Raw genomic sequence first — 16,148 nt, 5'->3', positions numbered from 1 at the left:
TGGGAGAACCGCCCCCTGCGCGCGCGGCTCCAGTGGCAACGACCGTGTCGTGTCTGCGCGGAGCGGACCATTGTACGCGCGGAGGGGAGCCACGCTTTTTAAAAAAACGCGGGAATTGTTAATCCCACCGCAACCACTTTCTATAATAAGGACTTTTCGGTCACTACATATAAGTCATTGATTATACTTTATCATTTAATCTGTTTATTTCCTGGTTTATAGACTATTTTCCCGCGCAAAGCAACGCGCCCACCCCTCCCACCTCGCGGAATAAACGGTCCAGGATAGACTCGGGAGAAGCGACGCCGCTGTGTCCCTGTTGTTGAAGCTTCCAACGCTTTGATGGTTAAATTTTGTGTTTCTACACGAGCAGCTTTTAAATCTTGAGTTCAGTGTGTTTTGTTTAAAACTTTAAAAAAGATTTTTTTTTTATTCCATAATATAAAATCTGCTGAACAAAACCCTGCCCTGGGAAACAGAATAGAACATTTGAACAGAATATTAAAGAAGTTAGTCACACAGGAAATAACCCAAAAACATTCTCCCTTGATTCTTTGTGTTTTTTTCTGGCGGTTTTGTTGTAGATACGGTAGATTACGCACTCAGGCTATAAAACCCACCAGCATTTCTCAGCGCAGTGTTTGTAGCTGATAAATCCCCTCACGGGAAACCACAAAGCCATTCGGTTAAATTCCTACGAGTTCCTGAACCAGACCCCACCCACGGGATGCAATCTCAGCTCGCATTGTTTCACAGTTTGCTTCTGTTTCCAGAAAACAATGCGAGCTACATTTGCAAACGCACCGGGAGAGGAACGGCGAAGAAGTGTGACGTCGTGGAAGTTTTCGGGGGGGGGCACCTTGACTTTTACATTTGACCTTTGTGCGCCAATGCGCGTCATATCTCATCCAATCTTTTCTAAACAAACTGAGCAATCTGGTTCCCTCAATCCAGTAATTACCTCCCCCTGGCGTGGAGGGAAGCGGCGTAGGTGGTCTGAAGGGTTCGTTCCCACCAGAAATGACCCCACAGAGCCACAGAAAGAAAAAGGATGAAGAGCGGGCGGCTACACGGGTAAAACCGATGCTCATTTTACAGTAGGTTCGAAGAAGACAATAACTGAAACATACAGCTTTCACTACAAGGGTTCACCAAACAACAAACACATCCGAAGCACGGTACATACGAGCATCGATGCAAGTCGTTCGCTCCTTCTGAAGCTCCTCAGTCGCCTTTCGGGATCAAACAGCGCCGACAGCAGTATGTTTAGCATGATCCTTCAGGTGTATCAAAAAAAAAAGAAAGTAACCTGAGCTAGAAAATATTGCTAATCACCTTTTAAAGTGAAAGCAAAGAGAAGCTTCTCCTCTCCTGCCCGGTTCTCGGTCCAATCCACACCTGTGCCGGTACCTCAGATGTTCCGACAGCGAGGCGCGAGACATTCGTGACACTCCGGGGATGATCAAAGCCATCTCTGTCCTCTGTGATTGCTTCCCTTACTCCCTCTCATCTATTCTCACAAAGGCACACACACACACATGCAAACTCGAGCGCAGAGAAAGCTCAGGTGCGCTCATGGAAGAGCGGGCACATGGAAAACAAAGGCGAGCAAGTGGCGCCACATTGGGTTGGAGCACATCACAGGGTTCATTCAACCACGCGTGTCCTGCAGCGAAAAGGCTAATGTAGAGCGAAACATGTGCATCCTAAAAAACAAAAGGGGAAGCCGGCTGTTCATGCTCACAGAGGCATTCACGTAAGCAAACACGATAGCATGCATGTGAGGTCTGATCGGGAGCATTTGCTGTGCATTAGCGACAACGCCAGTGCAGATGTTGCTTCCATATTTTCATCTGTCCCGAATTAGGAGTCTGGGAGAGGCTGCGTGATCCCTGCCGTGCCCCGTTGCCTTCGGGCAGGCCTGCAGGACCAAGGCTTTTTGTTTTAACACACTAATAAAAACCCTCTGCAGACACGGGGCCGACTTAAACTCTGCAACAATCTCAGACATATTGATTAAATCAAGCAAACTACGCTGACAGGTTCGTGGATATATCTTCATAGTATGGCAATATATAAAAAAAAGATATGGTGATAGTTATTTAAGCAAGATGACCATTTTAATTGTTAAAAGCTGTTGCTTTTCTAATATTTTTTCTTACTGTCAGACATTCTAATTAAAAGCAGAGGGCCGTCCACCTGGAGCTGGTCGAGGTTTCTACCTGTTAAAAGGCAGCTTTACCTCACCGTTGTTGCTAATTGTTGCACACACACACACACACACATATATAAAATATAATGTTTTGTACTTTCTTGAGATTTGCTTAAGATAAGGAAAATATTGTTAGCCGTATGCAAAAAAAAAAGCATACATTTCAAGAAATGTAAATTTTAATATAATCTGTTCAGACATATTTCTACTTAGCAGGCCAACTGTTGGTGACCAGATTAGCATCATATGACAGGATTAGCAGGCCTCTTTCAAATTAACCCCCCCGTGTTGCATGTCAATATGGTCCGGCTTTGGGATTTAAACGGAAAAACGTAAACTTTGAAGCAGAGTCAGTAATTTCGACTTGGCAAACATACAGCTGCAACCAGGAATATGTTGGATTTGTGCCTTTTCACACGTCCCGTGAAAATTCTGGAATAAACAGGGCAAAGGACAGAGCAGCGGGTGACAGTCCTGAAGCACTGACAGATAACAGAAGAAGAAGACGTCAGACGGCGAACAACCAGAAGCTGTTGTTGCTGCCCGGTTCCGTTTGTTTGGAAAGACAAACAATATGTTTGTGTTGGCCAATTCATCAACAAGACAAAATAAACAAACCACCCTCTATGCATAATCAGAAAAGAGAATAAAATAAACCACGAGAAGCTGCGGAATATAGCCGGGATGGCTAATGTTCCGCTGTTCATAGATGGATACTGGTATTCAGAATAATGCGCTTGTGTGTCTGGTGAGTGGGCAATAGTATGCACGGTATTAGGGGTGTGGAAGTGGTCCCGTGACAGGCCTCACAGCCCACAGCCGCCCTCTGATGGAAAACTCTGAGTGAGTCAAGTTTCCCACGAGAGCACAAGGAAATCACGGAAGAGTTGGAATTACAGTAGAATGGCTGACGGGAACTCCAAACGCTTGAGTTTCCGGCAAACACAATCCAAAAGATTCCCTCTGCGAAATCTCCGCACGGGAATGCCAGCCACTCTGACAACCCCCACAGAAGAACTGGAATATCCCCATACAGAACACGAAGAGCTCGGGTCTCGGGTGGCGTGAAAACAGCGGCGGAGAGATTTCACCGGTCGGTCCGGTGAGCAGCCGAAAGGCAGCGGCTGACATTCAGTGACTTCCACGCCGAGCCCGCAGCGAAGCCGTGCTCAGTCACCATGTTTTATAAGAAGCGTCACACGCTCAGCTTCGGGATCTTCCTGTTTGTCGGTTCTATAAATGGTACCTGTGCTGAATCATGGAAAGGATTCTTTTTGGGATGCATTTTTCTGTTATATTTCAATAATGGGAAAGAATCCCAGCCGCCCAGTCGATCGAGATGCGAGCCAAAATTCAGCTTTTAAACATCATGGTTATGGTTGAAGTGGGAACTCTCTTGCAGAAAAAGAGCAGATTAAACTGGGGATTACAGACACACTTTGAAAATCTGCACGCTCAAGCGCTAACGTCTCCTGATGCAGTTTGCGTAAACGGCTGAGCATGGTGTGAATGCACAGCTTCATAAATAAGCAATGCGCACGGGACCTCCAGAGCTGCTCCATTTAAACTGAGACAGAATTATGACCCAGCCAGTCCAACAGCTGCAGCTCAAGTTGCAGCGTTGACAGCAAGCGCCTGGTAATAAAATGCCATTTGACACATGCACTAAGTGGCATGCAATTGATTTTCAAGGAAGAGAAATGCTTTACGATCCTAACACGGGCACCAAATCTCAGGCTGCCGGGCTGTGGCATAATAAAGATTTATTTTTGCAGGTGTCCCGCAGCGGCACCATATTTCATCCTGAAACTCAGCGCGCCTGCATTTCAAGCATCGATTTGATCAATCATTTCAGAATTCCTCTCAAGGGTTGCACCGGTGTGTTGTTCTGTTAAAGTTTTGTGAAGTTATGCAGTAACTTTTGTCCGACCGCTACTACAGTAGCACCGCTAATGGAGGCAACTGAGCGTAGCCAAGCGTGAAGCTCGGCACCTGAAGCCATACGCAGACTCTGAACTAAGCTTCACTGACGCGTCTTCATATCAGTCGGTCTGAAAACTGTGCTGCTCAACTTGGAGGTTTAAGCAACGCGAATGCGACTCGTTGATGTTTGTTCTTTTCATTTATCGTATCATTTCACTTCATCATGAGTCCATTCAGCCATCCATTTTCTGGTCTCATCAGAAAAAAGAGAAAAAATAAAAAAAAAGGAAAAAAAGAAGAAAAAAGGGGGGGAAAGGAAAAAAGAGACAAAAAAACCAAATTCTTTTCATTCATCCATTTTCTGGTCTCATCAGAAAAAAGAGAAAAAAGAAGGAAACAAATTCTATCCATCCATTTTCTTGTCTCATCTACAGCCGCTGTGTTGATTGAGCCTTTCCCAGCTTGCTTTCGGGGGCGGGATACACCCTGAATGCGTCGCCACACAACCACCTATGCACGCTCTCATACCTACGGACAATTTAGTGAGATCAATTCACCTAAACTGCATGTTTTTGGAGGTGGGAGGAAACCGGAGAAAACCGGAGAAAACCCCTGCGGACACGGGGAGAACATGCAGGACTTGGCTTGGGGACCGGATAGTGGCCCATTTGAGACCAGCTTAAGGTCAGTGGACGGCTCAAGACCAGCATGGACCAAGAAGTGTTGACTGGTGGTTGGTGAGATGCCGGTTTGCCTCCCGAGTGCTGCAGAGGTGCCCTTGAGCAAGGCACCGAACCCCAAAAGTTGTTCCCTGGGAGCTGCTACATGGCTTCAACCCTCAACCCTCTCTCCATTCTTTTGTTTGTAAAATTGCATGTAAAAAAACCTATTTTTAACAATTACCAGTACTCCATGCAGGATTATTAAAGGGAACTCATCCAAACCTTCTGAGACAGCCAAAAGAAAGCTGGAGGATGAGAAAGTGTGTTTTCAGCCAGGACGGAATCCTTAACACGCCTTCCACGCTGTCGACACGCAAACCGCGGGGGCAAACGTTTGTGTGAACTGCCACCGCGCGTCGACTCATTCACGCCAACTGCTTAACACGAGTCGTGCTAAACTTTTACGAGGCGACCGAAAGTGAAGGAATCCTGTGAAGTGGCACCGCAGGACTTCCACCGTTTCCTGTGTAAACACTACTTTAACAGCCGTGTTGTCGTCACGGGTTAGAAGCAGCGGCAGACGGAGCCACACGTGCAACAAATTATCAGTTCATGGGGATTAACCGGTGGGGATTTGCATATCGAATAACAGAACCGGCTGAAGATCGCTCTGGCGTTTTCTCCGTGATGTGAGACCGCTCGGCCTTCCAGACGTGCATGTGAGGCATTCCCACTTGTGTAATTGACGCTCAACACTCTGCATCGTCCCCCCCCCCCCCCCCCCCCAAGGACTGTGCTCTGAAAATGATGAAGAGGTGTGATGAAGGGAGCGAGAAGATAAGAGAAAGGGAAGTACTCAGAAAGATTACAGGGGATGCGAAAAAAGAAAAAAAAGTGGAGACAAGAGGAAAATGAGGCAGAGGAGAGATTAGGGGTGGAGGGATTAAAACCGGGGAGAAAATAAATGCCATTTCAGGGCAGGAGAGAGAACATTTAATTGGGGGGGGGGCATCAAGGTGAAGCTGGTAAGTCAGGAAAGCAGACTTCAGATATGACAGAAGGAAAGAGTTAAACTCCAGTTTATTATGTTTCCAGCGAATAAGGGAGTGTTTAAAGTCCTGTGACCTCAGCGGCAGCCCCTCCCTGGCGGGGGCTCTTCCCATGGTACGGCCTGTTACTGCGGAATTCCAACCGTATGAAGTCTCATCGGGCAAAGACGTGGAAACAGCCGGAGCTTCCCGGGGAAATGGCGCCGGACCGAAGCGGTCAACATCTAAGAATCGATTGGACCAACTTCAGGAAGGAGAAATAAATCCAATCACTCTTCCGTCAAACTTCGATTTAAAACCCCCTGTTCTCCCCCCCCCCCGATGCTGTGCTTCTGAGGGAACGCGGCGGGCCACAGGGGCCGCTTCGGGCCCGGCCATGATGGGACCCGACCCCGCAGACGCCCCAGCCAGCGTGTCGGATGGCTAATCCTTCAGCCGTCCAACGGCAGGATCCAGACTCATCAGCTTTGGTGTTCTCTTGTCAGACTAATGTTTAGCGCGTCCCACTGGTCAATGCTACCCGCTAATGCCCGACACAACAGCCCCTAATTCCAGGCGATTAGCGAGCGCTGTTTTAGCACATTTGTCACCCTGAAAAGATTTCTTTTTTTAAAGGGGCCACGAGGCAGTGATCTGGTTCGCTGCTCACAGGGCCAGTCTGATGAACTCAGCACAAAGGGAACAGAGCTGAAAAAGCCAGCCTAAGCCGCCGCTCTGAGTGGGCACAGTGGGCCGGGCCGGGCCGGGCGGTGGGCGGATTCAAAGTGTCCTGTCCTGCACTATACACGGTTCCCGTGAGGTCACAAATGAATGGGCGCATCCGGAGCTTTACTACATGCCAGGCAAACAAATCCAGAGCGAGAGGGGTGTGGGTTTATAGCCGATAGAGACACAGGGGTGGACGTCACGGATCGGACACTCTGCAAACAAGGCACTGGTTGTAAACCGAAAGTCAGGAGCACGGAGGAAGGCGTGGCCCCCCCCCCCGGAGACCGCCGGGGCCACACGGAGAGCTGCTAAACGGCAGAGTCCTCCCGTCCTGTGTCACAAAGAGCCACGCCGATCGCCTAGCAACGCGGACAGCTGGAGCCAATTAGGAGACGAGTAGTCGTCCTAAGAGCAGCGGAGAGAAAGCCGTAGGCGTAAAATATTAAAGCTGGTGAAGTAGGGAAAGCACTATTACCAGAACCAGAGACGGGGCAGAGAAATGTTAGTGAGAGGGTGTTAAATAAAGTTTTACTGTCAAAAAAGACAAATTCAATTGTCAATTTTATATTTTGACTTGAAAACCAAAATAATCTATTAATCTATTAATCTATCTATCTATCTATCTATCTATCTATCTACCTACCTACCTATCTATCTATCTATCTATCTCCAGTTTTAAGAGAACTTTGGTTGCGTTCTTTCCTGTCGCGCAGGAAAACGTTGACGTGTTGATGACGTTGCACGTTTTTCATTGTCGCCCACTAGCAGCACTGAAGCTCATATATTGTGTTTCCGCCTCCCAAGTACTTCACTCCAACAATATAATCTCTGTCGGTTCACGATGAGCCTTTTCCACATTGTGCACTAACTCTGTTCTCATCTGTTCCACACAACACGGACCCGGATGTGAATTTAACCTTTAAACTGACTTAAAAAGCCTTTATTGTTTTACAGCCCGCATCCTACAAACTCACGAACTTGCACGTGAATGTCGACGCCATCGCTGGGCCGACGGCGCCGGGGCATCCTGGGCCTTCATCTTACTGCTGCACAAACTGCATTTATCGTGGGTTAACGTTAAGATGTTAATTACGTGTCATCCGATTCTCTCCGGTCTTTGTCTTCTTATTTGCAGATAGGAGATTAAATGCAGAGCGTGTAAGTGGTGTTTGTTTTAGCTGCAGCTTTGGACGGAGATGTTACGGGAGGGACCAGGTAGGGTAGGATTAGAAAGGAGACAAGAAGAGGGACAGTGTGGGTTAGACGTTTTGGAGACAAGGTCAGAGAGACCAGACTCCGATGGTTTGGATATGTCCAGAGGAGAGACGGGGACTATATCGGTAGAAGGACACTGAGGATGGAACTGCCAGGGAACAGGGCTAGAGGACGACCCAGGAGAAGATACGTGGACGTAGTGAGGGAGGACATGAGAGTGGCTGGTGTTGGGGAGGACGATGCAAAGGACAGGGTGAAGTGGAGAACGTTGGCTTGCTGTGGCGACCCCTCAGGGGACAAGTAGGAAGTACCATAGTAGTAGTATTAGTATAGTAGTAGTAGTAGACGTTCAGTCAAATCGGTCTGCATGTGTAAATAATGTGTGTAAACTTTGACCTTTCGACCTTTAAGAGAGCAGTGACCTCTTTTCGGTGTCTTTTTCCGAAAGCTAAAATCGAAGCTGCTGCTGCTGCGTGTTAAACGAGAGCAACGTGCGTCTTCTTTAAGGATGGGGGCGTAACAGAGGGAACGCTGCGCGATCCGGTCTGCCGTCACGCCGTTAGTCAGCGTTTATTTCCTGGGAAAAAGGTCAGACTGCATTATATAACACATCATCATCATCATCATCATTATCATCATCATCATCATCATCATCATCGCTTCGCCTGGGCGTGTTTTAAAAGCTTCCAAAAACCGACCAACGTATTTTCGAGATCGGCCTTGTCTCCTGTCGAGAAGCGGAACTTTAAGAGGGCTAAAAATAATTCTGTGTCTTTATATAGGCCGACACGTTCCGCCTGAAAGAGACGAAGCTGCTCCCTGAAATCCCACAGATGTGAGTTCCCACAGGCGTCATGCTGCTTGAATCCATTGAAGGGACGTGTCTTACCGGTCCTATGTGGGGACCAGTGGGGGGGGGGGGCGCTTCGGAGAACGGTGGGGAATGCCTCACATGCATGTCTGGAGGGCAGAAGGAATCTAGTACATCTCCAAGAAACCCGGGAGAACGTGTGAAAAAGAGCTCCGAACCAAACAGGGTTAAGATTTCAAATCGTTGACGAAACACCCTGAACGGGCGTTAAAAGAGTTTCTGCACTTCTACAACTCGTGAAAATCTTTTCTTTGCCTCACATTTTGTTCAATCAGCCACTTTAAACACACGTTTTGATTTTCACCTCACCAGGGGGGGGGGTGGCATGGCCCATGTGGGTCTGAGTGGGCGAATAGAGGGTGTCCTCGGTGTCCTGAGAGCAGAGACAACCGGGTGTGACATCTGGGGAGGCTGTGAGATAATCTGCACGACACCGATAGGAGTCGAGATTTAAAAAGCAGCGGCGCTAAAATTAGATTCCTGCTCGTTCGGATTGGGCCGGCGGCACGCACCTCCGGAGTACTGCGAGCGTTTGGGAAGCGCTCGATGGGATGATGGGAGCCGCTAAAAGCGCCGGCGCCCTCTGGCCTGACCTCCCGTTCCCTCCCTCCCTCCCTCCGTCCCCTCCCCTCCCACTGTGATAACAGAGGCATTCCTGAGCTCGTTCCCTGCCTTGCCACAGGCCTCGTTCTTAATTCCGGCTGAGTGTGTTGGAATGTTGGACGGGCGAGGAGAGCAGACGGGAGGAAATGAACGCCATTAATAAACTCGGGGAGCACTCGGATGCCCGCAGCGGGACGGAGGGGCCGGCAAAACACTTCCAAATGGAGGCAACATCTGCTGCAGAATGTGCAAATCTGGAGCAAGGCCGGCCGCATGTAGCCGCGCAGCTGGATTAGCCGTGTAAGTGAGTAACAGGAGGCGGATTACAGGGGAAGTCGGGATCTTTGGAACAGGCGGCTCAGCCCGGAATCAGATCAACGCAGCGCTTAGCATCCCAGCAATAAAATGTCCAAGAACCACAAGCTGGAGAAAAAGGAGCGTTATCCAAACGGGCTTTTTTTCTCCCTTTGATGTACAAAGATTCAAATGGATCCGGAGGGGAAAAAAAGCACATTTCTGCGTGTTTGAATCTGAAGCCAAGCGATGGAAGGAAAGTGGAAAGATGAAGGGCGACGCCCTTCAGACGGCGAGAAACACAGCAGCACAAATCAGTGCTTCCCATTGGTCGGTGCTTTATTTATGGGTCACCTTAGGGTTAAACCATCAGCAGCTATAATGGCTGAGTCGTCGTTAGAGGGGAGGGGCGGAGCCAATTGGGTGTGTTTAATACATCCACCTGCATCTCTCTAGAAATGAGCGTTTGTATATTTGCAGTCGGCGGCTCTGTTTCTGTTTCCCACAATGCATCCCTGCGTCTCCAGCTGACAGGAGACGCAATCAAAGCGACAACGTCACCCAGCTGTCACGTCAAATGTCAACGCATGGGGGGGGGGGGGGCGAGTCATGCATGCGACCCTTTGACCTTCTCCACATCTCTCACCGCTCAACTCGGCTCCGTGTCCGCCCGCCTGCTTCAGGGAGGCCAGGCAGCGTTATTAAAAGACAACAAGCAGGAGAAATATCTGGAGGGGGGGGGGGGGCTTCTCACCGAAAACAAACTGAAGTGAAAGGAGTCGAGCAGAGCTGCGTGGAACGTTCCAGGACAAAAGCTAAATCCCTATCACCTGACTGATCAGGCAGCCCCTGCTGCTCCCCTCTCGGCCCCCCTCCTTCATTCTTAAATGAAATATCCCCCCTCATAAACGAGAGCATGAAGGAGCGCGTCGGAACGTTTTGTACCGGTTGTCCAAAGAGACTGGCGCCCGGTAAAAACGCGTTTCAGCCATTTTAGTCTTTTTTTTTTTAAGGGATCCTGCTGCTGTTTTGGCTTTGAGAACAATCCTGTTGTTTATGAGCCAGAGGGGGAAGGCGTGATGTTGAATTGAATATTCTGGTGAAGAATGGCGAGGACTATACCCCCCCCCCCCCCCCATTGATCAATTAGATCGAGCTCTGCTGGTGCGATGCCTCTGTGATGCTCAGAGGATTCATTGTGGACCATATATCTATTTAAGATGAAGAGCAAAGACTTGAGAACAGCAAGCGAAGCGCTCTCTGAGCTTGTTCGTGGTGAAACTCTGCCCCCTGCAGGATCCGCGCCGTCATTGGCTTGTTTTTTCCCAGCAGCAACAGCGCTACTAGTGGCCACGCAACTGTACTGTAGCTGTCCCGTACAGACCGGTCCATGTTTTGCCTCCTATAAATACAATGAAGAGAATATAAACTTACTTTTGAGTTGATTAACTAAACTAAAATATCATATTCTCTATCTATCTAAGAAAGAGTTTTGTAATATTTTGTACTTCACCGGGGAAACAGCAGAAGCTTCCTGGAAGCATCTGTTCATTTCATGTACTTTCTGTTTCATTGAATTAATTTTTTTCTAGAAACTCTCTGTATTATAAATGTATGCCTAGCCCTCTTCAGCATACTCTAATCCCGTGCCAGGTAAATCCCAATCCACCATCTATGACCAGCATTTGCACATCTACATGGTATAAAACACATTTACACACATTTCCAGCTGCACTATAGTGTCGACTAAAGAACTCTGTAATGCTTTTGTCAATGACTAAATCGCTTCAAGTGTGGAAATCATGTATAGACGATGAAACACAGCAGAACACGGTTCTACTCCTACATTACTTTATAAATATATTAAGGGTGTATATACTTATGTTCTTATGTCTGGGTATAACTCCATTACAAAGCAGTTTATATTTTCAGTTGATTTAAGGCACACACACACACACACACACACACACACACACATACTCGTCAATATTAGCATTAGTGTTTTAAGCATGGCTATTGTTGTCTTTAATGGAGAAGTACACTAAAATAACTGGTCAGATTTGGGAAATCCTGGGAAATCAGCAGCATTTCAACCCTTCTCTACCTTTTTCTTTTTTTTAGAGACTGATGGGGGGGCGGGGGGGGCATTAAACCTGTGAGCAGAGTACATCTGTCAGCAGGTAGCATCTTGAAATAGCAACCTTGATCCTAATGGTGCGCAGCACTCCCTCTGGCCTCTGACAAATCCATCCTGAGAGGGCCCCCCCCCCGTCTAAGAGAAAGCAGCCCTCCTGAGGCACACACACACACACACACACACACACACACACGCACACACGCGTCTATTCACCCGTTGACTCTGATTGACCCATTTCTTCTTCTTCTGCTTTTCTCGGTTTTCCGCGCGTTGCACTCGCCTCTGAAGACAGATGCCACAAAGGCAAGTCGCAGGTTGGCATGGTGACCAATAATAGTGATTGATGCACCCAAATCCCACATGTTTTCATCAGGGTGAATAAAGCGCACAAACGTGTTACGGTGCCACAAGGTTCTGGGATTTACTTTCATTCAGAGCAAAACGTTTCGGGCGACAGAAACGGGGCTGAGAAAACAAACGGCAGCGGCGGAAGCCGAGCTAACGTTGCACTGAAACACAAGGTCGAGCGAAGGTCATCAAGGTTATCTGAAGCGCATCTGACAGGAATGTCAGACTGGCGACGACGACGCCCGAGGTCATCTTTAACCAGCTGAAACGCAGTCGATCAATAGCACAGCTTCAGAAATGCTGGCCTGCACGGTGCCTAATGCAGCCGATCAATAACGCACAGAGTGCAGCGGCCCGCCGGACATATGAAGACACACTTCCTGTAATGCATGTGGCCAAGGACTCACACACCGAGGATGCACACGCACGCACCCACACACACACACGTACACGCACACACGCCATAAAGCAAGAGCGATTTATTGATTTCATTGCATTTGATCGGTTCCACACGGCCCTGTGTGAAACAGCGCCTCCTTGCTGCCGAGGATGTCATCGATCATTACTTCATCGATCTGGAGAACCAACATTGATCCCGCCTGACATTACCGGCATGGGGGGGGGGGGGGGGGGGCAGGGGGCGTGTCTTTACGCAGAGGGACAGAAACTGACCTGACAGGTGTGCAGGAGTCAATATGGAAAAGAAAAGGAGAATGAATAGGACTTCTGATTCCTAATCTGTAGTGACCACGCCCAGCCCTGCTAGACACGCCCACGTGTTTAATAACGCCGCCCCGTGGCCACACCTGCAGGGTTTTTTTTAATTACGGCTGATTTATGGATCGTATTGGCAGTGGAGGCGGGACATAACACTGGAACTGACATTATTGGTGACATTATTCTCTTTATTGCGTTGCGTGTGCGAGTTTGTCGAAACATCCTGCAGCCTGCAAGCCTTACAAGTCGCAAAGTCTTTCACTCTCATCCTCTAATTTAAGCAGCGCGACTGAAATGGCGCCAAGAGCCACGCTCCTCTCAACGCGAAAGGCTCGTTGTCCTCCCAAGCAGCCCGTTAGCAAATCACTCACAAATTCAACTGCTGTGCCCGACCCCTGAGCCGCACGGGTGATGCCCCAATAAGGCGTGACCTCACGAGCGCAGAGGTCACGAGCCGTTTCGGACGGCCCGTTTGGGCTCAGGTAAGACAAACCACCTGGATGGGAATCTGGATATGCCTTGAGATTGAGTTATGAGGTTCCTTCCTGTCGATCCGAGGAGAACGTATCCTTCCGCCCCGTGTCAGAGCACGCACTCATCAATCTGTTTTCTAATCTGTTTTCTAATCTCTCCTGGGGGGGGGGTTCTGCTCCACCCCACCCGCCCTCAGTGTTGGCTGGATGCTGAACGAGGTGAGGACCCGGTGGAACCGGCAGACGTTCCCCACCGTCCACGCCGCGTCACCTCCGGTGGATGTTTCCCATAAGACGGCGCCGCGCTTTCACAACCACTTAAGCATGATAGACTTCAACCAGATCGATTCTCCCTTCCTTGCGTTGTGCACGCACACATCACTGCGCGCGCGGGGCTGGGGACGCCTGCTTCGCGTTAGGAGGCGAGCACAGGAGCCACAGGAACGTTTCTGCCATCTATTATTCATGTCTCAGGCGTTCGCTTGTGATGATCCACAGCAGAGCAACAGAATATCTGATGAATCGGCGTGATGGACCGGTGCCGTCGCACGGGGGGGGGGGGGGGGGGGGAAACGCACGGAGGCCATCAAAAGGGGTGCGATTGGGAATCGATGCTTCGGAGCGACATGCGAAGTGAACTCAGAGGGGGGGGGGGGGGCTACGTGACGTCAGAAAGACGTCGCAGGTTCTCTTCAAGGTGCGCTCAAATCTTTTTAAAGTCTTCCTCCAACTCTGTGATGCCTGGAATAGTTTCATTCGCTGACAGATTAGTAAAAGTGAGGATTGTTCCGGCTCACATTTTGTGACAGGAGGCGACGTCTAGTCAAAAAAAAAAAAAACAACCTCCAGAAAAGCACCCGACGGCCGAGCCGGTGCAGAAACGCGGCTTTAACCGGCGTCTCAAAGTAGAAGCACGCACACACGCACGCACACACATACACACTGGCAGATGAGTGTCACACTGTGAACATTTATGAAAGGAGACATCTGCAGAGGGTCAACACATTAGCAACGTGTGTGTGTGTGTGTGTGTGTGTGTGTTTGCATGATGCCTCAATTTTTAGGGCCATCAGATTCGCCCAATCATTTATCAGATCAATATTTTCATCAGATTAAACCGGTAAGCGATAAAGACACGTACGTTAAACTGCGCTCATCTCGACGCAACAGGTCGTCCTGTGGGCGTGTCCTTATTGTTGTTGTCCTTATTGTTGTTGTTATTATTGTTGTTGTCCTTATTGTTGTTGTTATTATTGTTGTTGTTGTTATTGTTGTTGTTATTATGCGCATGAATTTCCCTTTGGGATTAATAAATATTCTGAATTCCTGCAGCTTGTGTAAAAATTTTAAATCTGAATGAAGCCATTCTGAGAATTATTTTTTGTCTCTCTCCAACATTTAGTCCAAAAATAATCCCAGAAAATTGGTTTTATTCAAAAATCAAATCATCTTTCGTCAAGCTTGGAACCGATTATCCTAAAAGCTTTTAATTGATTCCAGTTTCCAGGACGTGAAGTTCTGTAGATATTTCCGTCTAATGGACGCGAGGCGGTTCTGTGGTTCTGGTCGGGCCTTACGTTGGAGTCGAGCAGATCCACGCTGTCCAGGCTCTTGCTGCGGTGAATGCGGCCTTTGATGCGCCGTAGAGAAGGCTTACCCTGGCTCATGGGTAACGAGAGGGTGGCGGGCATCGCCATAGCACCGGCGGCGGCGCCTGAAGGCTCGTCTGAACACCCGGGAACACCTGAGGGTGACGTTTCTCCATCTTGGGGGGTCACCCTGTGACAGGAAATACAAAGAGCCCTCGTTAGTTTGAACTACGACTTCAAGGTCCCCCCCCCCCCCCCCCAGGTAGCAGGATTACGTTTCCTGCCCCTGAGGCGGGTAAAACGTCTGCCTTCGCCTGAACGCGCCGGCTCGACTTCGTCTTTGAGCTGCAGCTGAATGCAGGGATTCGTTTTGTCGTAGAAACCCCGTCTGAGACGTCCTAAATGCTTCGGCGTTTCTGATGTTCCGCAACAAGCTGACAGAGACGTCCATCAAACGCTCGCTTTCCGCATCGTCTCAAAAGAGCAGTCGACATGCTGCTGGGGAGGAAAGGAAATAAAGACGCCTGGAGGGACAGGAGTGACATCACCCTCCTCCCGTCGGCAGCCGTGGCGTTCAAGCAAGTGTGACTAATGGGGGCCCGAATGCCAGCGGGTAGCCTTCAGATGGAGAACGGGTACCGAGGCGAAGCTGCTTTCGGATGCAAAGGGAGGAAATTTAAAAGGAAAGTTATCGGGGGAAATGACCACCGACGGTGAGGAGAAGCTCGGTTCGAATGTAAACAAGTTTAGTGTCAAATTAAAAGAGGTGAGGTTTGATGTGTATGAATATTAGATGAGACTTCATCCTGAAATAGAGAATGCCCCCCCCAACCTGCCCTGGACTTAAGAGGTCACTGGCAAAGCTGACTGATGACCCAGATGTGTGTAAATACGGTTTAATAATTGATTATGATTTCATCAGAAAAGAATCCCCTGATAAGTGTATAAACGTGATACCACTTCAAAGACAGGCCTTTTATTGTGAAAGATCCTTTTTGACAGGAAGCCGCATGGCACGTGGATTTCATCGGGCGTTGCAGTTCACGTGATTGAAAGGCGAGGGTCGACAAGGGACGATGACACGAGAAGATGGACGTTTGGACCTCGAGGGGACGCGTCCGTCTCAACGGGTTCAGGGTCAGAGACAAAGGAACAAACCCTGTGTGTGTGTGTGTGTGTGTGTGTGTGTGTGTTAGCGGGGACGGGGTGTGTGTGTGTGTGTGTGTGTGTGTGTTAGCGGGGACGGGGTGTGTGTCGGGGTTAGCTTTTATGATCCTCAGAACGACTGATCCTGCTTAGTGACGACGACGCGGGCGTTATTCCAACCGCATTCTGACGCAAACACAC

The 16,148-nt window shown here is 48.9% G+C and overlaps 1 protein-coding gene across 1 annotated transcript in view; it reads right to left on the bottom strand.

Moving 5' to 3' along the window:
• tjp1a (tight junction protein 1a) overlaps window positions 1-14,924 on the bottom strand; it is a 41,187-nt gene extending 26,263 nt beyond the window's left edge. The window contains exon 1 of the mRNA XM_068738797.1: window positions 14,790-14,924. Coding sequence (XP_068594898.1) covers window positions 14,790-14,909 — 120 coding nt within the window. The 5' untranslated portion in view covers window positions 14,910-14,924. The remainder of the gene's footprint in view (window positions 1-14,789) is intronic.
• Between the last annotated feature and the right edge of the window lie 1,224 nt (window positions 14,925-16,148).

Source organism: Brachionichthys hirsutus, chromosome 1 (assembly GCF_040956055.1).
Source record: "Brachionichthys hirsutus isolate HB-005 chromosome 1, CSIRO-AGI_Bhir_v1, whole genome shotgun sequence".
NCBI lineage: Eukaryota > Metazoa > Chordata > Actinopteri > Lophiiformes > Brachionichthyidae > Brachionichthys > Brachionichthys hirsutus.
This window is presented reverse-complemented; position numbering and strand designations above follow the sequence as displayed.